This window comes from Symphalangus syndactylus, chromosome 9 (assembly GCF_028878055.3).
Source record: "Symphalangus syndactylus isolate Jambi chromosome 9, NHGRI_mSymSyn1-v2.1_pri, whole genome shotgun sequence".
Classification (NCBI taxonomy): Eukaryota; Metazoa; Chordata; class Mammalia; order Primates; family Hylobatidae; genus Symphalangus; species Symphalangus syndactylus.
In genome coordinates, this window is record NC_072431.2 from 15047545 (window position 1) to 15070496 (window position 22952).

At 42.0% G+C, this 22952-nt stretch overlaps 2 protein-coding genes across 4 annotated transcripts in view; one reads left to right on the forward strand and one right to left on the reverse strand.

The window, feature by feature from the left end:
- The window catches only part of MIA2 (MIA SH3 domain ER export factor 2), a 125861-nt gene that overhangs the window by 101966 nt on the left and 943 nt on the right, over window positions 1–22952 (reverse strand). Inside the window, exons 1-5 of one of the 3 annotated variants that reach the window (XM_055291458.2) lie at window positions 18481–18626; window positions 14848–15062; window positions 11883–12016; window positions 7951–8037; window positions 446–1676 (exon numbers count right to left, since the gene is read on the reverse strand). In XM_055291458.2, the coding sequence (XP_055147433.1) occupies window positions 446–1676; window positions 7951–8037; window positions 11883–12016; window positions 14848–14962 (1567 nt within the window). In that variant the 5' untranslated portion in view covers window positions 14963–15062; window positions 18481–18626. Of the gene's footprint in view, window positions 1–445; window positions 1677–7950; window positions 8038–11882; window positions 12017–14847; window positions 15063–18480; window positions 18627–22952 lie in introns of those variants that run through there. The other 2 variants (XM_063609281.1, XM_063609280.1) reach the window with 2 other exon arrangements.
- LOC129490518 (argininosuccinate synthase-like) lies at window positions 20504–22011 on the forward strand. Its single transcript, XM_055294420.2, is given in 2 exon segments — window positions 20504–20713; window positions 20715–22011. Coding segments are annotated over 2 exon segments (1233 nt in total). The 5' UTR covers window positions 20504–20537; the 3' UTR covers window positions 21772–22011.

A 22952-nucleotide genomic window follows, 5' to 3' on the forward strand; every position in this document is an offset into this window, starting at 1 on the left:
GTATAAAGATTCTATTTAGAAAACTCTTAAATACTAAAAAGATACTGCTTTAAAAACAAAAAAAGAAAATTACTGTCTCTGGGAAAGCAGTAGGAGTGGAGGTAGATGGAGAGAACAGAAATTGCTTTTGTCAAAAAAAAATATGCCTTAGCACTATTTCAAATTTTAAACTATTTACATACAATATTTTGATAAAAATTAAAATTTATTGTAAAATACTTTAAGATTTTCTTGGAACATCTTTAGATCTCCAATCATTGTTTTTCTGTTGAGATTTTATTTTATAATATTAAGATCTAAATTCCAGAGTAAACCGGAAATTGATGAAAAAGCTAAGTATTTTGAAAAACGTGGATTCCTGGACTTTTTCATCTGATTTGCACTTATAAAAATAAATTATGTTTAAAAATAAAATAAATGCTAATATAAATATTTTCATACCAACCTGACGGACTGTATGAACTTTTGAACATCATAACTTTTGTATTATCTGTGAGGTAATTATAAATGGAAAATTCTTCAGTTTCTTCATTTCCAATTACATTATTTTGATCCAGTATCTGTTTGGGAAATGGCAATTCTGTTTTCTTTGGAATGTTCTGGAAGTTCCAAGGGTTGTCAAAATTATACAAAAACTTTTTCAAATATGGTATAGTATCAGATTCGTCTGTTTTTTCTAAGACTGGTTTCTTGTCTATTTGATCTTCTGTTTCTATAATTTTTATCATTTCTATTTCTTGTTCTTTTTCAGGGTCTAATTCACCTGTTAGAGGATGTTCATGCTCATCTGCCCCACCATCTTCTTCATTTTTCCTGTCATCTGACATAATTTTCTCTTCCTTGGCATATGCAAAGCCTAGTATAGCAAAACCAAAATCAAGCCAACTTGGCTTGAGACTCAAGCTATCATTAGTGAGTGTGTCTTTTTTTTCTGTTAATATTTCTGTACATGGAACTGTGGCTTCTTTATCAGATGATATGGAATTGGGAAAATCTTGTAGTGGTGGATTGCTTTCTTCAGCTATTAATTCAAGCCCTGTATCCTCATCTCCAAAACCTAAATAACTTGTAAATCCACCACCAAACCAACCAGCGGGTTTAGGTTTGGGAATGTGCTCTGACTCAGATGCTAGTTCAGACTGTGTCTTTGGCACTGAATCAATTTCTGATTCAGATTCTTGCTGATGTTCTGTTTGAGGCTCACCATTATTTAATTCCTCTAGGTCATTCTCATCTTCCACTGCTATTTTTCTACTCCGAAATGAGCTTTCTTGTACAGGTTCAATAACTGATTCAAAAGCTTTCTCTTCAGCTTGTTCTCCTCCCAATCCAAACCATTCTTTGACTCCAGACACAGCTGAAGATGGTGGGACATGCACTTCTGGAATATGATCCTGTTCCATACTTTCAACAACTACTTCTTCCCAGTCTTTTGATTCACTGGTACTTCCGATATCTTCAGGAGCCTCTAATGCTGGAACTTGGTCTTCAAACAAAGTACTTTGATAAGTTGCATAAAATCCAGGTTCTATCTGAAAATCACTTTCATATATACTAGATTTTTCATCTTTATCTTCTTCATAAGGATACATATTTTCACCATAATCACTGTTTAATTCACTATCTTCATTGTCAAATGTGTAACTTACTCCAAGAAGACAAAGAAAGTCAGATTCCTAAAAGGAAAAAATATGTATATGATTAACATGAATGTACTAGAGCTCCTTGTTTCTCCCTGTGTCATTTAAAATGGATGATTATGATATTCCCAAGACACATGACTAGCTCAACAGCAGAGCAAAAACTCAAACACTTGTATCACAACTGACTTCAAGGCTAATTATGTAAACATAAATGAAAAACCTTTTACATTATGGTTTTTTGTTTGTTTGTTTTTAGAGACAGGGTCTTGCTCTGCTGCCCAGGCTGGAGCATAGCTCACAGCTTGCTTGAACTCTAGGATTCAAACAATCCTCCCTCCTCAGCCTCCCCAGTAGCTGTTACTATATCCAGCTAATTTTTAAAAATTGTGGAGATAGAGTCTATGTTGCCCAGGCCGAGCTTGAACTTCTGGCTTCAAGCATTCATCTCGCCTCAGCCTCCCAAAGTGCTGGGATTACAAATGTGAGCCACCACACCAGGCCCATTATGATTTCTTTGTTTTTAAATAGTTGAAATTTTGGGGCCGGGTATGGTGGCTCACAACTGTAATCCCAGCACTTAGGGAGGCTCAGGCGGGTGGATTGCCTGAGCTCAGGAGTTCGAGACCAGCCTGGCCAACATGGCGAAACCCCAATACAAAAATTAGCCAGGCATGGTGGTGGGCGCCTGTAGTCCCAGCTACTTGGGAGGCTGAGGCAGGAGAATTGCTTGAACCCAGGAGGCAGAGGTTGCAGTGAGCCAAGATCGCACGAATGCATTTCAGCTTGGGTGACAGAGTGAGACTCTGTCTCAAAAATAAATAAATAAATAAATAAATAAAAATTTTAAAAAATAGTTGAAATTTTTGAGAAGCAGAGGCAATCAATGCTTTCAGTGTATTCTGCAAACAAAATCTGATGAAAAGGCATGCATATCCACAAAATCTTGTACCTCCTAAGAACACACTGACTGAACGCATGTGTGCTTGCAGTGATTTGAGGTAGGGTTCTATGGTTTGACTGTGTCCCCAAAAACCGTATATTGGAAACTTAATCCCAAATGCAATATTGTTGACAGATGAGGGCTGGTGAGAGATGATCAGTCCATAAGGGCAGAATGGGTGGGATTAATGCTATTACTACGTGAGCGGGCTTGTTATCACAGGAGTGGGTTCCCTTATAAAAGGACACCCAGTTCGGCGCTTGTCTTGCCCTCTCTCTCTCCCTTTCTCCCCATCTTGCCTTCCAGTATGAGATGTTGCTTCAAGAAGATTTCTCAGCCTTCAGAACTGTGAGAAATAAATTTATTTTCTTTATAAGTTATCCAGTCTCTGGTATTCTGTTATAGCAGCACAACATTGACTAACAGGGGAATTTCACAGCGTATAGTTATAGCTCAGACAGACCGGAGACTCTAAAGCAAGCTTGTCCAACCTGCAGCCTACAGGCTGCGTGCAGCCCAGGATGGCTTTGAATGTGGCCCAACAAAAATTCATAAACTTTAAAAAAATACTATGGGATTTTTTTTGCAATATTTCTTTTTAGCTCATCAGCTTTATTAGTGTTAGTGTATTTTATGTGTGGCACAAGATAATTCTTCTTCTTCTAGGGTGGGCCAGGGAAACCGAAAGATTGGACACCTCTGCTCTAAAGCATGAAAACCTTGCTAAAAGTTGCACCAAAAGGCTGGACACAGTGGTTTATGCCTGTAATCCCAGCACTTTGGGAGGCCAAGGCAGGAGGAGCACTTGAGCCCAGGAGGTCAAGGCTGCAGTGAGCCATGATTGCACCACTTCATTCCAGCCTGAGCAACAGGGCAAGATCCTGTCTTTAAAAAAAAAAAAAAAAAAGTTAGCTAGGTGCGGTGGCCCATGCCTATAATCCCAATGGTTGGGGAGGCTGAAGTGGGCAGACTGCTTGAGCCCAGGAGTTTATACCCAGCCTGGGCAACATGGAGAACCCCTGTCTCTACAAAAAAAATACAAAAATTAGCCAGGCATAGCGGCATGCGCTGTAGTCCCAGCTACTCTGGAAGCTGAGGTGGGAAGATCACTTGAGCCTGGGAGGTTGAGGCTCCAGTGGGCTATAATTGTGCCACTGCACTCCAGCCTGGGTGACAGAGTGAGAACCTGTTGTTTTTTTTTTTAAAAAAAAAAAAGGTGCACTAAAACAATTTGACGTCATTTATTGAGATATTGCATACAGCCAGTGGAAGTGAGGATCTACTTGCTCATCTCACAGAACCACCAAATCATTAAGAAAAAACATGATGAAGACTTTTTTTTTAATCCGAATGTTAGAAATAGTGATGTGTGCTGCCTTTGGATATTACCATTATGAAATGAGAATAAAGTTTAGGTTTTTTAAAGAATAAGCTTTAGAATTGCAATTTTACAATATATACTTGGCACTGCAGTCTAGTACATGATTAAGAACAGACTCTGGAGTCAAACTCTTTGGGTTCAATGCCCAACCCTGCCATCTACTACCTCTGTGACCTTGGGTGAATTTTATGATCTTTCTATGCTTCAGTCTCCTTCATCTGTAAGATGAGGATGTTGGGGCTCAGAAATACTCCTGAAATGAAGGCATCAAAAGCAAAATTCTTTTCTGACCTTCTCCTATTCTCCACCTCTCAGTCTCATTTTCCCCTGAGGCTAGTCATAGAAAGTAGAATCCCTCTTTCCCAAGGCAGGTCATAGAAACCAGAACCCCTTTTCTCCAAAGCCAGCCATATAATCTAAAATTATTACTCTAATTTTTCCTCCTCTTTTCTATGCAAAGCTATTCATAAATTATCTGACCTACCTTATTTGATTGTAGGGCATAAGACCCCCATTCCAGGGAAGGCCCTGCCCTATAGCCAGAAAGATGCAATGCATGCTCAGCAAAGCCAAGGAGAATCTAGACCGACAGGCTTTTCTGGGTTCCTCCACTCAGTCTACTGCATTAGATCATACCCTTTTTGTTCAGTCATATCTCTACAGGGCTATCCATACTTTATTGAAGCTAAGCATAAAAATGGACAGTTTCCTCTGTATCTTTGGGTATTCATTCTTTTTCTTGTTTGTTTTTTGAGATGGAGACTTGCTCTGTCGTCCAGTCTGGAGTGCAGTGGCACGATCTCTGCTCACTGCAACCTCTGCCTCCCAGGTTCAAGCAATTCTCCTGTCTCAGCCTCCCAAGTAGCTGGGAAAACAGGCGCACACCACCACACCTGGCTAATTTTTGTATTCTTAGTAAAGACGTGGTTTCACCATATTGGTCAGGTTGGTCTCAAACTCCTGACCTCAGGTGATCCACCTGCCTTGGCCTCCCAAACTGCTGGGATTACAGGCATGAGCCACCACCCCCAGCCTGGTTCTTCATTCTGAAGTTTCCTGTGCCACGTAAAATTGTGATCAAATAAATTTGTATGCCTTTTCACTTATTAATCTTCCTTTTGCAAGTTGACTTTTCATCTGACTTTCAGAGGGAAATTTCCTCCTTGAATCCTCCAAGGAAATTGACAGTACCTATTTTACCGAGGTGTTGTGAGGATTAAATGAGTCAAGTGTTTAGAATAGTAACTGTCTCTAGTAAATACACCCATATCCCAACCCAAAGTTACAGTACCCCAGATACAATGAGAAATGTGGGCATAAAAGCCCCAAATCATCTTGCCTCTCTCTCTATTAAAGACAACTCCAAAGGGCCATTCCAGCTCCAGGGCTCCTTAGGAAATCAACTGAGACCTTCACTGCAACTACATCACAATTTGACTTATCTGTCTGCCTGGTCATGATGCTTCTTTTTTCTTTTTCTTCTTCTTTTTTTTTTTTTTTTTTTTTTTGAGACAAATTTTCACTCTGTCGCCCAGGCTGGAATGCAGTGGAGTGAGCAATCTTGGCTCACTGTAACCTCTGCCTTCCAGGTTCAAGCAATTCTCCTGCCTCAGCCTCCCAAGTAGCTGGGATTACAGGCATGCACCACCACACCCAGCTAATTTTTGTATTTTTAGTAAAGACGGGGTTTCACCATGTTGGCCAGGCTGGTCTTGAACTCCTGACCTCAAGTGATCCGCCCATCTCGGCCTCCCAAAGTGCTGGGATTACAGGTGTGAGCCACGGTGCCCAGCCAAGTCCCGCTTTTTCTTTTGTTCTTCACAGATGCTATTCCCAAGAGTACTACCCAGCAAACTTCGTGGATGCAAAGATTCATCTCAATATATGTTTCCCAGGGAACTTGACATAAGAATTCAAGGCATCTGTGTGCTACTTTGTGCCTGGCACTGTGCTAGGTGCTGGGATTCTGCAGTAAACAACAGAGAAAACTAATTGTAAATTGCAATAAATGAGGACAGGTGCAGTGGCTCACACCTGTAATTCCAGCACTTTGGGAGGCCGAGGCGAGTGGATCACTTGAGGTCAGGAGTTTGAGACCAGCCTGATCAACATGGTGAAATCCCATCTGTACTAAAAATACAAAAATTAGCCAGGCTTGGTGGCGGGTGCCTGTAATCCCAGCTACTTGGAAGGCTGAGGCAGGAGAATCACTTGAACCCGGGAGGCAGAGGTTGCAGTGAGCACAGATTGCGCCATTACACTCCTGCCTGGGCAATAAGAGGCAAAACGCCATCTCAAAAAAAAAAAAAAAAAATGCAATAAGTGCTATGAAGGAAACAAACAGCTGTGATTAAGAAGCAATAATTCCTTTAGAATCACCTTGAAAGGCCTCTCCAAGGCACTGGTTTTTATTTTTAATTTTCAAACTCAGCATACTTTCATTTCAGTTTTATTGAGGTATAATTGGTATACATAAACTGCATATAATGAATGTATGCGTTTGAACAAATGTATACACTTGTGTTACCATCACCATAATCCAGATGTTAAAACATATCCTTTGCTTCCAAAAGTTTCCTAGGAGGCACTGATGTTTAATCTCAGGCCTAATGGATAAGAAGGAACTAGCCAAGTGAAGTATTTGGGGAAAGCATTCCAACCAGAAAAAATAGCCTGTTTGGGTCCCCAGGCTGGGAAAGAGCTTGGCATGTTCTAAGAATAGTCAAAAATCCAGATTAGCCAGGATCATGGTGAGTGAGGGGAGAGTGGCACCAGAGACAGGGTCAGCAAAGGAGGCAGGAGCAGATCATGTGGGACTGTGAAGCCAGGGTAAGAAGTCTGGGATTTATTCCAGGTCCAGTGAAAAGCCACTAAAGGGCTTTAACCAAAAGAATGACATAACTGATTTTTTGTTTTTACAAGATTCATTACTGTTTGGAGAATGGATTGAAAGAGGGCAAAAGTATAGGGAAGAAGTATAGTTAGAAGGCTATTTGGTATTCTAATCAATAGATGAAGCTGCTTGTGTTGGCACACCTGTAGTCCCAGCCATTGGCGAGGCTGAGGCGGGAGGATTGCTTGAGCCCCAGAAATTCTGGGCTGTAGTACAGTTTGATTGTACCACTTCTTTCCAGCCAAGAGATGATGGTGCCTTGAATTAGGGTGAAAATGGAATTGAAGAGAAGACAATATACTCCAGATATATTTTAGAGATAGAACTGACGGGACCAATTATTATACAGTAAATAGACAGCTAATCCCAGAGTTTGTAATGGGAAAGAGCCAGAAAATAGGCAGTTTGTTTAACTAGACAGACCCACTTCTCACTGACCTTATTTAAGGTAAATTGGCTTAACCCAGAATCTGAATTAAATGAGCTAACCAAGTTTATTAAATGAAAAGTCACCTCCTGATTCCCTTGAAGCACAACATTATCATGCTCATGAAAAACTCCAACAGCAAAAGAGGAGGTACAGATATGAGACTAAGGAGTGTGGTGGAAAATAAACTTTTATCTTAGTAAGACAATAGCATGAGTAATAATATATAACACTTACTGAGCACTTAGTGCTGTTCTATGTACTTTACGTATACTCATTTATTCTTCAATATATGTAAGGTAGCACTATATTATACTCAGCACCCCCATTTTACAGATAAGGAAATTGAGGCATACCAGGCCACATAGCTTGTAAGTGGTTGAGTCAGACTTGGAACTCAGTCCATCTCCAGAATCCATGTTCTTAACAACTACACTCTACTGCCTGTCTGTTAATTGTTCAGAAAGCAAAATCTTTTACTGTCACCAAATTTGTCTTACTTAATTTTATTCAAATATTCAAGCTATTCCTGGAGTAAGTTCTCAGGCCAACTATTTTAAGCATTCACTATAAAAGGTATATAACCAATAGGCACTGATACCTGGGAAAACTGTTTTAACCAAGAAATTTTAAATTCAATTAACAACTGAGAACGACTTTACTCACTTTAGTTGACATTTGAATTTCCTCAGATATGAACACCTCTTCAATCTGGACTGCATCTCTGGGAAAATATCCAAACTCCTTTCCTTTCTGTCAAAATGAAGAACAAAGATTATCGAGGAAGAATGATCAAAGCAATAATAATTATTGAACCTAATTTTGTTCCACGTCCTTGGCTTTCATCTACTCTGAATCGCAACCATTGCTTGACTATCAACTTCCATATAAAAGAGAGTGAAATAATATTCTTTTGTTATTCAAAAGAAGAGCATTTATTTAAGGAACAAAGAGCTAAATCATGAAATGTCACTGTTTCACACTTCAGAAGGAAACCTGTTCCACTTACTCATTTTATTCGTTGTTCTGTTCTTTAACGACCTTTCTTGTCCAGGTCAACTGCAGATTTATACTAGTAGACCTGGGACATCAAAAGGCAAGGCAATGGTGGCAGTAGCCAAGCTAGATGGAGTAGTGACATATTCAATGTTTTCAGGATGTTAAAATCAGACAGGCGGTTTAAATTCTGAAGGGCCACAAATGGATTCATTATGATAGTAAAGGTCTACAAGTCCTCCAGGGAGGATTTGGTTCCATTCTACTTTTCTGGGGCTACCTTGATAACAGAGATCCTCTTAACCCGGTTCAAGCACAGGCAGATTGTGCCCCAAGGGTGAAGGCTTACACATCCACCCTCAGCCCATTTCCTAACCCTGTTAAAGTTTTAAAGAACATATTTCTTTTGGTCCTCTAATCCAGCACCGTTATACCTCAACTGTAATTTGTCCAGCTCTCCAGTTGCTACAACTGTTTGGAAACTGACAGCCTGTGGGTCCACAGCGTGGTTCCTTAAACAGCTAACTGCATGAACTAAACATCAAATGCACAAAACTAAATGTGCCTAAAACTTTACCCTGGCTCCACATATTAAACAATGCTTTTGTGTGGAACCATTATTTTCACATATAGTAAATAAAAAAGAATGCTTTCTTTGTCTATTATGACACCTAAGATGTCACTTTTTGTACGGCTGCATTGGATGCCTCCAGTGAATTCAAGATATAGATTGTTTTTTAGTTTTTGTTTTTTAATAGAGGCAGAGTCTTGCTCTGTTGCCTCGGCTGGAGTGCAGCAGTGCAATCATAGCTCACTGTAAACTCTAAATCCCAGGTTCAAGCAGTCCTTCCGCCTCAGCCTCCCTCAGCCTCCGAAGTAGCTAGGACTACAGACACGTACCACAACACCCCACTAATTTGTGTGTGTATGTGTGTGTGTGTGTGTGTGTATTCTTGCTATGCTGCCCAGGCTGGTCTCGAACTCTTGATCCCAAGTGTTCCTCCTGCCTCAGCTTCCCAAAGCACTGGGATTATAGGCATGAGCCACCACACCTGGCCTTAGACTGGCGTTTTAAAGGCACCAGAAGAGTAAGGAAAGTTGGGAACTGCAGAGGCCAGACAAGCAGTTCTGGCCAGTGACAATTAGAAGTCCAGTCCTATAGCCCCTGATGGGAAAAGCAGAATTTTTAAATAAAATCTGCTCCTTCAAACAGTGACCACAGAGGCTACACAAAAAAAGAGGTCTGGTGCATATGTAACATGGAAGTGATACATGTATCAAGTTGACCATGCTTGTTCAGCTTGGGAGTAAAAGTGCTTATTCTAGCACCTTTTCATTATAAACCATAATGATACAATCAAATATAAACCTTTTCTCAATGGAAAGTATTACTCATTAATTTTCGCATGTTATACATTCAGAGATGATTTAACCTTCTAGGAATTTCAGCACACTAAAGCTTTGGGCCAAATAAAAAGCTCTATCAGCTGGGTTTTTTTGTTGTTTGGAGTTTTGTTTTTGTTTTTGTTTGTGTTTTTGAGACAGGATCTCACTTTGTAACCCAGGCTGGAGTGCAGTGGTGCAATCACGGTTCACTGCAGCCTCTACCTCCAGACTCTAGTGATCCTCCCACTTTAGCCTCTCAAGTAGCTGGATTTACAGGCATGCACTACTACACCCGGCTAATTTTTATATTTTTAGCAGAGATGAGGTTTTGCCATGTTGTCCAGGCTGGTCTCAAACTCCTGGCCTCAAGTGATCTGCCCACTTTAGCTTCCCAAAGTGCTGATATTACAGGCGTGAGCCACCGCGCCTGGCCTGAGCTGTTATTTTTCTCTATAAAAAACTTACACACCGGCCGGGCACGGTGGCTCACGCTTGTAATCCCAGCACTTTGGGAGGCCGAGGCGGGCGGATCACGAGGTCAGGAGATCGAGACCACGGTGAAACCCCGTCTCTACTAAAAATACAAAAAATTAGCCGGGCGTGGTGGCGGGCGCCTGTAGTCCCAGCTACTCGGAGAGGCTGAGGCAGGAGAATGGCGTGAACCCGGGAGGCGGAGCTTGCAGTGAGCCAAGATTGCGCCACTGCACTCCAGCCTGGGCGACAGAGCGAGACTCCGTCTCAAAAAAAAAAAAAAAAAAAGAACTTACACACCTAGGGCCGGGCATGGTGGCTCACGCCTGTAATCCCAGCCCGCTGGGAGGCCAAGGCAGGTGGATCACCGGAGGTCAAGAGTTCCAGACCAGCCTGGCCAACATGGTGAAACCCCGTCACTACTAAAAATACAAAAATTAGCCAGGCGTGGTGGCAGGCACCTGTAATCCCAGCTACTCGGGAGGCTGAAGCATGAGCATCACTTGAACCCGGGAAGCAGAGGTTGCAGTGAGCTGAAATCGCACTACTGAACTCCAGCCTGGGTGACAGAGCGAGACGCTGTCTCAAAAAAAAAAAAAAAAAAAAAAACGTATATACCTAGCTTCCCTAGCTACCAACCTTTCTGGGGATCTCTTCAGTAACAACTCAGCCCTTCATTTGCTGAGAAAGACATGTCTTTTAATCTGATTAACTAAAACTTTGCAGTCGCTTTAAAACTTGACCATTGGCAGGGCGCAGTGGCTCATGCCTGTAATCCCAGCTCTTTGGAAGGCCAAGGCGGGTGGATCACCTGAGGTCAGGAGTTTGAGACCAGCCTGACCAACATGGTGAAACCCCTTCTCTACTAAAAATACAAAAAGTAGCCGGGCGTGGTGGCACGCGCCTGTAATCCCAGCTACTCGGGAGGCTGAGGCAGGAGAGTTGCTTGAACCCGGGAGGCGGAGGTTGCAGTTAGCAGAGATCGCGCCACTGCACTCCAGCCTGGGCAACAAGAGTGAGACTTTGTCTCAAAAAACAAACAAACAAAAACCTTGACCATTGGCAGCACTAAGAAATGACTGGGGTTGCCTAGCCATCCCATAATATGAAGTCCCTCCAAATAAATATAAAAATCTAATTTTAAAAACACTGCATGCTATGTAAAAATAAATTCAAGGCATTCTCTCAGCCATCCATCCCAACCATACTGCCTTCCCAAAAAGCCTCTTTTATAGAAATATTGGAACCACCACTGAACATGATCATTTTTGTTTGTTTAAATACGTTAAGAGTTCTTAATATATATACAGTGTTTTGAAATTCTTAACGTTTCTTTAAAGATGAAAAGCAGGTATCCTTGGCCGGGTGCAGTGGCTCACACCTGTAATCCTGGCACTTTGGGAGGCCGAAGCAGGCAGATTACTTTAGCTCAGGAGTTTGTGACCAGCCTGGACAACAGAGTGAAAAGCTGAATACCAAGAATACAAAAATACAAGAATACAAAAATTAGCCAGGTGTGGTGACACACACCTGTAGCCCCAGCTACTCAGGAGGCTGAGGTGGGAGGACGGCTTGAGCTCAGGACTTGGAAGTTGGAAGTTGTAGTGAGCTGTGATTGCACCACTGCATTCCAGCCTAGGTGACACAGCCAGGCCCTGTTTCCAAAAAAAAGAAAAGAAAAGGAAGGAATCCTTGTGCAAGTTGGTCATTTATTCCGCATTCAATTTTTAAAAGTTGTTACTTACACTTCCTGCCCACAAATCTTCCCTTTCTCCTGCAAGTTTAACATAAACAGATATCTCTTCTCCCTTAGTGAAGTTCAGGTATCGGCAGTCAGGTCCTCTGTAATCTCTCATGGCTGAGACTCTGCTTATTAAAGCTATGTAAAACATGTAAAGAAAAATACACATTTTAAATTAAAATGATATTTCTCCCCCTTTCATCTTGCTCTCCCTCAATCCATCCTATGTGTTTCCAAATGCTAATTTCTTTATATCATTTATGGCCTCAAAAACCTACATAGCCTTCCCACTACACGCAGAATCGAGTCTAAGCCTCTGGGCCTGGTATCCAAGGCTGTCCATAACCTGGTCCCATTTCTCTACTTGAAAGGACCTCTTCCTGTCCCTTCACACAGACTTGGCTACACTCAAGCTTGTTTATCCATTGTCCCTAGAACATATCATTATCATTCTCTAGTCTGTAGGAAAGGACAAAAGATAATCAGTTTTCTTCCTGGCACTTACCATATTCTAGGCATTATGATAAGTGCTCTCATATTTTTATTTTATTAAATCCTCAAAACAGATATATGAGGTAAATAATTTCACCTCAGTCTAATAAATGAGCCTTTAGTGAAGGCTCAGAGAATTGGTCACACAGCCCTAGTGGAGCCCGATTTGCCCTGAGGTTCTTCTCACTGCAAAATCCCCTTCCTTATTCGGAGCTTTTCTTTCTGCCCTTTCCCCAACCTAGACACGATTTTGCCCCCTTCATGCTTAAGTCATGTCCTGCTTCCCCTATGAGGCAGCCTGATTATTCCAGCCTACTGCAATTGCCCTTTCTCTGAACTTTAATCTTACCTATTATCCTTACAAGGCTGCATCACTATTTACTGTTTCATTTAACCTGTCTTGTCATCTTTCACTAAAATTAAATTTTCTGAAGGGGAAGAAACTTATCTTACATCTCATTTTATTCCCCTTAGGTGCATAGCCCCTGCCCCCTGCCCCACCCAACATGTAGTAGGCCCGCAATAACCATGAACGAATCACAGCCACATAAGCCAGATTCAGCAGTTCAACACATGAAGTAATATACACACCATATTATCTATTATAATTATACTAACATACGTAAAATGAGATATTTTTATTGTCATGCAATTAAAGTTAAAATAACATTATAAATTTCTATAAATTTGAATGTTCCCTTTTCATGTTCTATGTCTGGCCCTAAGGAAACGAAAATGAGATTGTAACATAAAGAGGGAAAGAAAGATTTTTTTTTTCTTTTTTTTTTTTTTTTTTTTTTTGAGACGGAGTCTCGCTCTGTCACCCAGGCTGGAGTGCAGTGGCACAATCTTGGCTCACTGCAAGCTCCGCCTCCCGGGTTCACGCCATTCTCCTGCCTCAGCCTCTCCGAGTAGCTGGGACTACAGGAGCCCGCCACCATGCCCGGCTAATTTTTTGTAGTTTTAGTAGAGACGGGGTTTCACCGTGGTCTCGATCTCCTGACCTCGTGATCCGCCCACCTCGGCCTCCCAAAGTGCTGGGATTACAAGCGTGAGCCACCGCGCCCGGCCTGATTTTTTTTTTCTTTATATATATTTTTTTGAGGCAGGGTCTTGTTCTGTTGCCCAGGCTAGAGTGCACTGGCATAATGATAGCTGACTGCAGCCTCCACCTCCCAGGTCTAAGCCATCCTCCCACCTCAGCCTCCCTAGTAGCTGGGACTATAGCTTGTGCCACCATGCCCAGCTAACTTTTTTGATTTTTTGTAGATATGAAGTCTCACTGTGTTGTCCAGGCTGGTCTCAAACTTCTGGACTCAAGTGACCCTCCCACCTCAGTCTCTCAAAGTGCTGGGATTACAGGTGCACGCCACCACACCCAGCAAAAGATTATTATGATAATAAAACATCATCTAGTAAACTTCTCCATATATTACATTATATGTCCAAAAAGTTAAGGAAGAATGTTTACTCAAAATTATTACTTAAAAGTTATTTATGTTTATACTAATAACATTTTTCATTTTTAATTTTCATGTTGCAAATTAGAAGTAATTCTCACAGCTGGGCGTGGTGGCTTATGCCTGTAATCTTAGCACTTTGGGAGGCTGAGGTGGGTGGATTCCCTGAGCTCAGGCTGGGCAACACAGTGAAATCCCATCTCTACTAAAATACAAAAAATTAGCCGGGTGTGGTGGCGTGCGCCTATAAATCCAGCAACTAGGGAGGCTGAGACAGGAGAATCACTTGAACCTGGGAGGCAGAAGTTATTTAAAGCAACTCTAATATATTGGGATGTAATTTATTTTGCACCATAAAACTAAGAAAATAAGTTCTTTAGCAATGGAATGGAAATTAATTTCCATTTATAGTAAAGAAAGCTTTATATTCAATGATATAAATAAAAAATTTATATTCTAGCCCTGATTTCAGTATTTTTACATAATAAATAACACAGAAATGATTAACATTTGGTAAAGTTTAGAAGAATAAATCATGATGGTTTGAAATAAAAACACTTTTTAGGAACGTCATGAGAATCACAAAGCTCTGAGTGTGAAACAGAAGCTAAAAAGTAGAAGTCCTTCATCAATAAAGGCCTATCAAATTAGCCTCATGTCTTTTTTTATATGAATCAATTAGATTTATCTTTTTTTTTAAATGGGCAGCCTTCTGAGCCAGAATAGGCTCAGAGACTCCTAGATTTATCTTTAAAAATAGTAAAAGAGCTGAGTAGTTTTTTAACTTCTGATATATTTCTATAGCAGACTGATTTTTGCTATTTGTATATTTGCATTAAATACTACCACAAAATGCTTTGCTTCCAACATTTCTTTTTTATACCAAGCTATACTTCATAATCCAAATATTTCTCAATGATATCAATACTCATTTTTATCATGCATGACCACAATAAGATTCTATGTCATTTCAGAGCCTCAATTTAGGAGGAGAAGAAGCGGGGGAAGCAAACTTACTTTCACATTCCAAGTCACCACATTTTTTAAGGTCTGCCAGCAGTTTTGTACTCTCCAGACACTTTGTCAGAGAAATAGCCAGAAGAAGGATTCTGTGAACGCCAAATTTCGCCATGCTAAAACAAGAAACCGGGAATCCCAAGTGAGGTTTAAGCCAATTGTTCAGGTTGCAGAGATGTCAGCCAAAACAGGAGATATTCTACTCTCTTCACTAACTATAAGAGAAAAAGGATTGAAGTTTTAAAAATCTCTTGATAACTACATTTTTCTATCAGCTTGTTGGTTTAACTTGAGAGACAAACACTGTTTTCAATCTGCAGTGTCAGGTATTCCTGTAATACGTAAGGGTTTAATAATTAACAAGGATTTTTAGTTGGACTAATGTCTTATAAAGGAAGCCCATGTAAAACTGTCTCACTTAAAGGTACCTTGTGTTCAACAGGATAGTTTTTAAGTAGGCCTCCGCAAAAGGGTAGTTACCTGCAAATACTAATTTCAGTGGATAATGTATATAGTTGTGTGCAAAAAGAGTAATAAATTATGTTAAAAGAATGGCTTTGAAATATGGTGAAAAGTATTTTTAAAAAGATTCCACTTTTATATTTAAAAACCCCTTATTGTTACTATGAAGTTAAAACTTATTTTGTTAAGAACAACAGTTAAAATGTAGTAAGTACTTACTATGTTCCAGGTACTGTCTTAAGTAAGTACTTAAATATATGATCTGATATAACCTTCACACCAACTCTCTGAGGTAGGTAATATTATCGTCCCCACTTTTGTATATAAGGAAACTGAGGCACAGAGAGATGGGTTAAATCCCTTACTCAGTGGCACATAGTGAGTGGAAAAGAAATGTTAACCTAGGCACGATGAGACCCCATACTTATAACCAACCGCTTGTTTTACCACCAAGAATCAAGTCATCTGCCACTGAAAGATGTCACTCTGTCAACAACAATACTACTCCAGAAACAGCAGGTAGAGTATTACTCCATGCTTTAAAAACTGTGTGCATATTTCTGTAAGTGGACAGAGAATGAAAGAGAGATATCTGAATAAGTGCCCCCCCACATGATAGAAGTATATAGCATGATTTCCGTTGGTATTTATTTTCTTCTTTGTAGTTTCCTATTTTGTTTGACTTTTTCTATATCGTTTGGCTTTCTTTTTTAAAAAAGAAAGCGTATATCTTTTTTGGTTTTGTTTTGTTTTTGAGACAGAGTCTTACTCTAGCCCAGGCGGGCTTCCCGGGCTTAAGCAATCCTCCCACCTCCCCTTCCTGAGTAGCTGGAGCACAGGCATGCAGGACACAGCTGGCTAATATTTTATTTTTAGTAGAGACGAGGTCTCACTGTGTTGGCCAGGCTGATCTTGAACCCCTGGACTCAAGTGATCCTCCTGCTTCAGCCTCCCAAAGTGCTGGGATTACAAGCATGAGTCACCACACCTGGCCCGTATATTATTTTTAAATAAAATAAATCAGCTGGGCGCGGTAGCGCGCGTCTGTAATCCCAGCACTTTGGGAGGCCGAGGTGGGTGGATCATGAGGTCAGGTGATCGAGACCATCCTGGCTAACACAGTGAAACCCCGTCTCTACTAAAAAATACAAAAAATTAGCCAGGGGTGGTGGCAGGCGCCTGTAGTCCCAGCTACTCGGAAGGCTGAGGCAGGATGAGAAAAGATGTAGGTTAGTTTCTTGAGTACCTTTTCCTGAACCTGGGAGGCGGAGCTTGCAGTGAGCTGAGATCGCGCCACTGCACTCTAGCCTGGGCGACAGAGCGAGACTCCATCTCAAAAAAATAAATAAATAAAATTTAAAAATAAAAATAAAAAATAAAATAAAATAAATCAGCCGGGCCCGGTGGCTCATACCTGTAATTCCAGCACTTTGGAAAGCCAAGGCAGGAGGATCACCTGAGGTCAGGAGTTCAAGACCAGCCTGGCCGACATGGTAAAACCCCATCTCTACTAAAAATACAAAAATCAGCCAGGTTTTGTGGCAGGCACTTGTAATCCCAGCTACTCGGGAGGCTGAGGTAGGAAAATTGCTTGAGCCCAGGAGGCAAAGGTCACAGTGAGCTGAGATTGCGCCACTGCACTGCAGCCTGGGCAACAGAGAGAGAGTCCATCTCAAAAAAATAATAATAATGAAAAAATAAATAAATAATAAAATAAAGCTATGAAAATCCAGTCATTTGAAGGTTGCTGTCACTCAAAAAGGATCAAAATCCCACATTGGAAATTTTTGGGTAAAACTGTAGGTCTCAGTCGATTTTGAGAAGCCATGGTTGTCCAACTTCATTCTTGGGAAAATATTTGTCTAAGCCCTCCTTTGCTGTACTTTTTCACTGTATTTGGGCATACCAGTGGGCACACAGTTGGTCTTCTGATTCTTAGGGCAGAACCCAGCACTTGTATGATGTCACACTCCCCTCTAGTGCCTGACACAAATAGGACAAATACCCAGCCCCCGAGCAAGCTAAAGTGAAGGAAGGACTTTTGCTTTCAAGATCCTAAGTAAAAGAAGTTTGTTTGTTGGTTTGTTTTCAAAAAACAATTATCAGTAGGAAGCCCGCTCTCTCAGAGCTAAGATTTTGATATCCTTCAAAAGAATCTGAGAGGGCATGCAATTCAGGATCATTTCGCTTGCAACAGAGCACTGCATAGTTGTATGCATACATACACAAAAAGGTGTAGGTTAGGCCAGGTGCCTCACACCTGTAATCCCAACACTTCCGGACACTGAGGCGGGAGGATTGCTTGACCCCAGGAGTTTGAGGCTGAGTGAGCTATTGTCACACCACTGCATGCCACCCTGGGTGACACACTGAGACCCTGCCTCTATTTTTTTAGAAAAGATGTAGGTTAGTTTCTTGAGTACCTTTGCAAATCTACAAGCTGTGTTGTTAAAGACATTTAAAGAAGGATCAGCTCTTCAGCGTCAAAATTTAGCTCAGGGTTATTTGCATATTTTATATTACCAAATCCAGTATTAAATCAAGAACATTTAGTAATTAATGTAGTTTAACTCCCTTGTTTTTGTATTAAATATTAAAGACAATGTAAAGAATTTATGGATAAATTCAGAAGTAATTGACTTAATCATGTTCTAAGTTAAGAACAGCAAGAGCCCAGCAAAATCTAAATTTGGTATTCATTGGCCTGAGGAAGATTTCAGTCAAGAAAAATTTTTGCCTAAGATGCCGGTCTGGAGAGATTTGCTCCTACTAGAAATGCTTCCACACTCGTGCTACTTAATGCACTCAGATGATCTCATTTTATGTTCAGATCATTATTTAAATTATAATTTAACAAGATATCTGAAAAGGTGGTAGCACAATGTTGATGAACTGTCTCTAACAAAGCTGGATGAGGAGATGGCACGTGAAAGGGACAAGAGCATTTGGTTAAAAGAAACCAAAGCGTGACTTTCACTGTGAAAAATAGTCACATTAACTTAGCCAGATAGTATCTAATTGCTGATGCATTTTGCAGAATATATCAAATTCATCAAATGTAATGCTAAATGTTAATACTGAGGAGGGCGTCATGGTAACACAACTCAGGAATACTGATTTGGAAGGCCTATACTATTCTTCACAAACCATACGGGAAGTAAGAGTACTTACTGCATAATGCCAAAGAATGAATCATCAGCCAGCCATGGCGGCTCATGCCTGTTACACCAGGACTTTGAGAGGCCAAAGCAGGAGAATTACTTGAGCCCAGGAGTTTGAGACCAGCCTGGGCAGCCTGAGCAACATAGGGAGATCACATCTCTACAAAAAAAGAAAGATTAAATGAGCCAGACATAGTGGCACATGCTGTAGTCCTAGCTACCTGGGAGGCTAAGGCAGGAGGATCTCTTGAATCCAGCGGTTCAAAACTGCAGTGAGTTATGACTGTGTCACTGCACTCCAGCCTGGGTGACAGAGCGAGAGTCTGTCTCAAAAATAATAAAAATAATAATAATAAAGAACCCTCAAAGCCACATATATTCAGTACCTGGAGATAGAATCACAGAGCAACCCTTTCCACGAGAATACAAAGACAGAATCATGAATGCTGCCCTTCTACTGCTTGGTGATGTTATTTCTGATACTATATATATAGTACAGTCTTCTCTCTTAGTATCTCAGATTTCCTAAAGTGGGAACATATTTCCTCCAACACCTGCCTGCTACTCCGGCAATTTATAAGACACAGAAATTTAATTAGAAGGTACTAGGATAAGGAGAACTGATTAATCTAGAGGGATTTTACTATGCATGAGGATAGGGCCTTTGGAAATAGTTCCATGGTATGATGTGTGTGCAGTGAGAGATAAGACCCAGGAGAGATTCAGATTTTAGACTTGTGGGAAAGACGTGGAGATGGCCCTCCACATCCGCTCTCCAAGGTAGGACTTTCTGCCCACCTACAGGGAGTACAGTCAGTAAACAGCCTCCACTGGCAGCTATGTCAGGGCCTGCCTCAGCTGCAGAGACCTATGCCAGCACCTGCAGAGACAAATACCCAGCTCCTGAGCAAGCTAAAGTGAAGGCAGGACTTTTGCTTTCAAGGTCCTAAGTAAAGGAAGTTTGTTTGTTTTCCAAAAACAATGATCAGTAGGAAGCCTGCTCTCTCAGAGCTAAGATTTTTATATTCTTCAAAAAATCTAATAGAGCCTGCATTTCAGGATCATTTGGCATATGACCTTACCCAAGATCACCCCTTCCTGGGTGATCCAGTGAATCTAGTGAATAAACAAGAGAGTACAAAGGCAGAGTATTTTCAGCCTCATGTGGGGCAACCTGATGGGCATTTCTCACCTAGAGCTTCCTGTTGGGTTGACTGAGTCTTTGCAGGGCCTGCATTGCAGTTTGACTTCCCACTCTGCCCAGTCCTGCTATCTGCCACTTCCTTTCACAGGTTTGATTCCTTGAACCCCAAACTCTATCTAATAGGAGTTGAAGCAAGAGGCACAGACAGGAGGAACCCAATCATGCAGGGACTTTTTGCTGTGGAAGTGTGGAGTGTGAGTTTTATTCTAAGTACAATGGGAAGCCATAGGAAGTTTTAAGGAAGAGAGTAATATGATTTGTGTTTTTATCATATAACTTTTTTTTTTTTTGCTTTGGTAACTCCTACTTATTCTTTAGGTGTCTTAGGTTCTTAGGTTAAATTATTTAATAAATAGGGCGGGGCGTGGTGGCTCACGCCTGTAATCCCAGCACTTTGGGAGGCCAAGCCAGGTGGATCACGAGGTCAGCAGTTCGAGACCAGCCTGACCAACATGGTGAAACCCTGTCTCCACTAAAAATACAAAAAAATTAGCTGGGCATGGTGGCGGGCGCCTGTAATTCCAGCAACTTGGGAGGCTGAGGCAGGAGAATTGCTTGAAACTGGAAGGTGGAGGTTGCAGTGAGCTGAGATTGCGCCACTGCACTCTAGACTGGGCAATAAGAGCAAAACTCTGTCTCCAAAAAAAAAAAAAATTACTTAATATATATATCACACAATAATTTTTTACTGAATGAATGAATACATGCATGAACGAATAAATGAAGTGATTCCTTTTCCAGAAGTCATACCTCATGACTAAAGGAAATTCTGTACTGAGTTGTGTAGCTCAACTGCTCTGGCTCTCATTTCAGAAAAAATTCGCCTGCTCTGCCGCCTGCCACCGCTGCCTGAGCCCGACGCTATGTCCAGCAAAGGCTCCGTGGTTCTGGCCTACAGTGGCGGCCTGGACACCTCGTGCATCCTCGTGTGGCTGAAGGAACAAGGCTATGACGTCATTGCCCATCTGGCCAACATTAGCCAGAAGGAAGACTTCGAGGAAGCCAGGAAGAAGGCACTGAAGCTTGGGGCCAAAAAGCCCCAAGGATGTCAGCAGGGAGTTTGTGGAGGAGTTCATCTGGCCGGCCATCCAGTCCAGCGCACTGTATGAGGACCGCTACCTCCTGGGCACCTCTCTCGCCAGGCCTTGCATCGCCCGCAAACAAGTGGAAATCGCCCAGCGGGAGGGGGCCAAGTATGTGTCCCACGGCGCCACGGGAAAGGGGAACGATCAGGTCCGGTTTGAGCTCACCTGCTACTCGCTGGACCCCCAGATAAAGGTCATTGCTCCTTGGAGGATGCCCGAATTCTACAACCGGGTCAAGGGCCGCAATGACCTGATAGAATACGCAAAGCAACACGGGATTACCATCCCGGTCACTCCCAAGAACCCGTGGAGCATGGATGAGAACCTCATGCACATCAGCTACGAGGCTGGAATCCTGGAGAACCCCAAGAACCAAGCGCCTCCAGGTCTCTACACGAAGACCCAGGACCCAGCCAAAGCCCCCAACACCCCTGACATTCTCGAGATCGAGTTCAAAAAAGGGGTCCCTGTGAAGGTGACCAACGTCAAGGATGGCACCACCCACCAGACCTCCTTGGAGCTCTTCATGTACCTGAACGAAGCCGCGGGCAAGCCCGGCGTGGGCCGTATTGACATCGTGGAGAACCGCTCCATTGGAATGAAGTCCCGACGTATCTACGAGACCCCAGCAGGCACTATCGTTTACCATGCTCATTTAGACATCGAGGACTTCACCATGGGCCAGGAAGTGCGCAAAATCAAACAAGACCTGGGCTTGAAATTTGCTGAGCTGGTGTATACTGGTTTCTGGCACAGCCCTGAGTGTGAATTTGTCCGCCACTGCATTGCCAAGTCCCAGGAGCGAGTGGAAGGGAAAGTGCAGGTGTCCGTCCTCAAGGGTCAGGTGTACATCCTCGGCCGGGAGTCCCCACTGTGTCTCTACAACGAGGAGCTGGTAAGCATGAACGTGCAGGGTGATTATGAACAAACTGATGCCACCGGGTTCATCAACATCAATTCCCTCAGGCTGGAGGAATATCATTGTCTCCAGAGCAAGGTCACTGCCAAATAGACTCCTGTACAATGAGGAGCTGGGGCCTCCTCAATTTGCAGATCCCCCAAGTACAGGCGCTAATTGTTGTGATAATTTGTAATTGTGACTTGTTCTCCCCAGCTAGCAGCATAGTGGGGCTGCCAGGCCCCAGCTTTGTTCCCTGGTCCCCCTGAAGCCTGCAAACATTGTCATCGAAGGGAAGGGTGGGGGGCAGCTGCGGTGGGGAGCTATAAAATGACAACTAAAAGATAAAAAAAATTCAATTATATCTTTCGATTAATCTCAGCTCACTGCAACCTTCTCCTCTGGGGTTCAAGCAATTCTCCTGCCTCAGCCTCCTGAGTAGCTGAGACTACAGGCAGATGCCACCATGTCCAGATTATTTTTATTTTAGTGGAGATGGAGTTTCACCATGTTGGCCAGGCTGGTCTTGAACTCCTGACCTCAAGTGATCCACCTGCCTCGGCCTCCCAAAGTGCTGGGATCACAGGCGTGAGTCACCGTGGCTGGCCCAAAGTCATTTTAAAGTTAACATTTAAGTTGAAAACATATCTGAATTATGCGGAGAATTCTTACTTTGCTGATTCTCTTCATGAGGCTTATGAATCCTTTAGCAGAATAGAAATAATATATAAGATCATTGAAAGCAAAATAAACATATATTTGTTTCTTCATCTCTGCAAGATAATGCTCCAAAAAAGGTTACCTTTGAGCATTTCCACCAGTTCAAAAGCGAGAAAGCTTAAATAGATGTATCTTGGTGGCTTTTTGTCATTAGTGAAGAATCAGATCAATCACTTGAATCTAATATTGAGGGTACAAAAAAATGCAAAATAAAAACAAATTATTAGAAGCCTCAAATGTGATAAAATACATTTAAAAACAAAGTAACTGCTTTTTAATATGTTATTTCTCATGAAAATAATTTCCATGACTCATTCTTGTCCTAATACATTGCCAGGTAACTGTCTGTCTGCTTTATGTAACTGTCCTCCAACTAGGCTTCTCCTAATGAAGTGATGGCAGAGAGGGACAGTGGGCAGGGAAGAGAAGAGCATGAGGAAGAGAAGAGAAGAGAGAAGAGGAAGGTGAGGAAGGGAGGAACAACAGAAGCCTCAGTCTCTGCAGCCTCCGGTGAGGGCAGAATGAGGTGGGAGGGTACAGTGGGGCTCTGGACTGTGACTACTGGCTTCACCTCC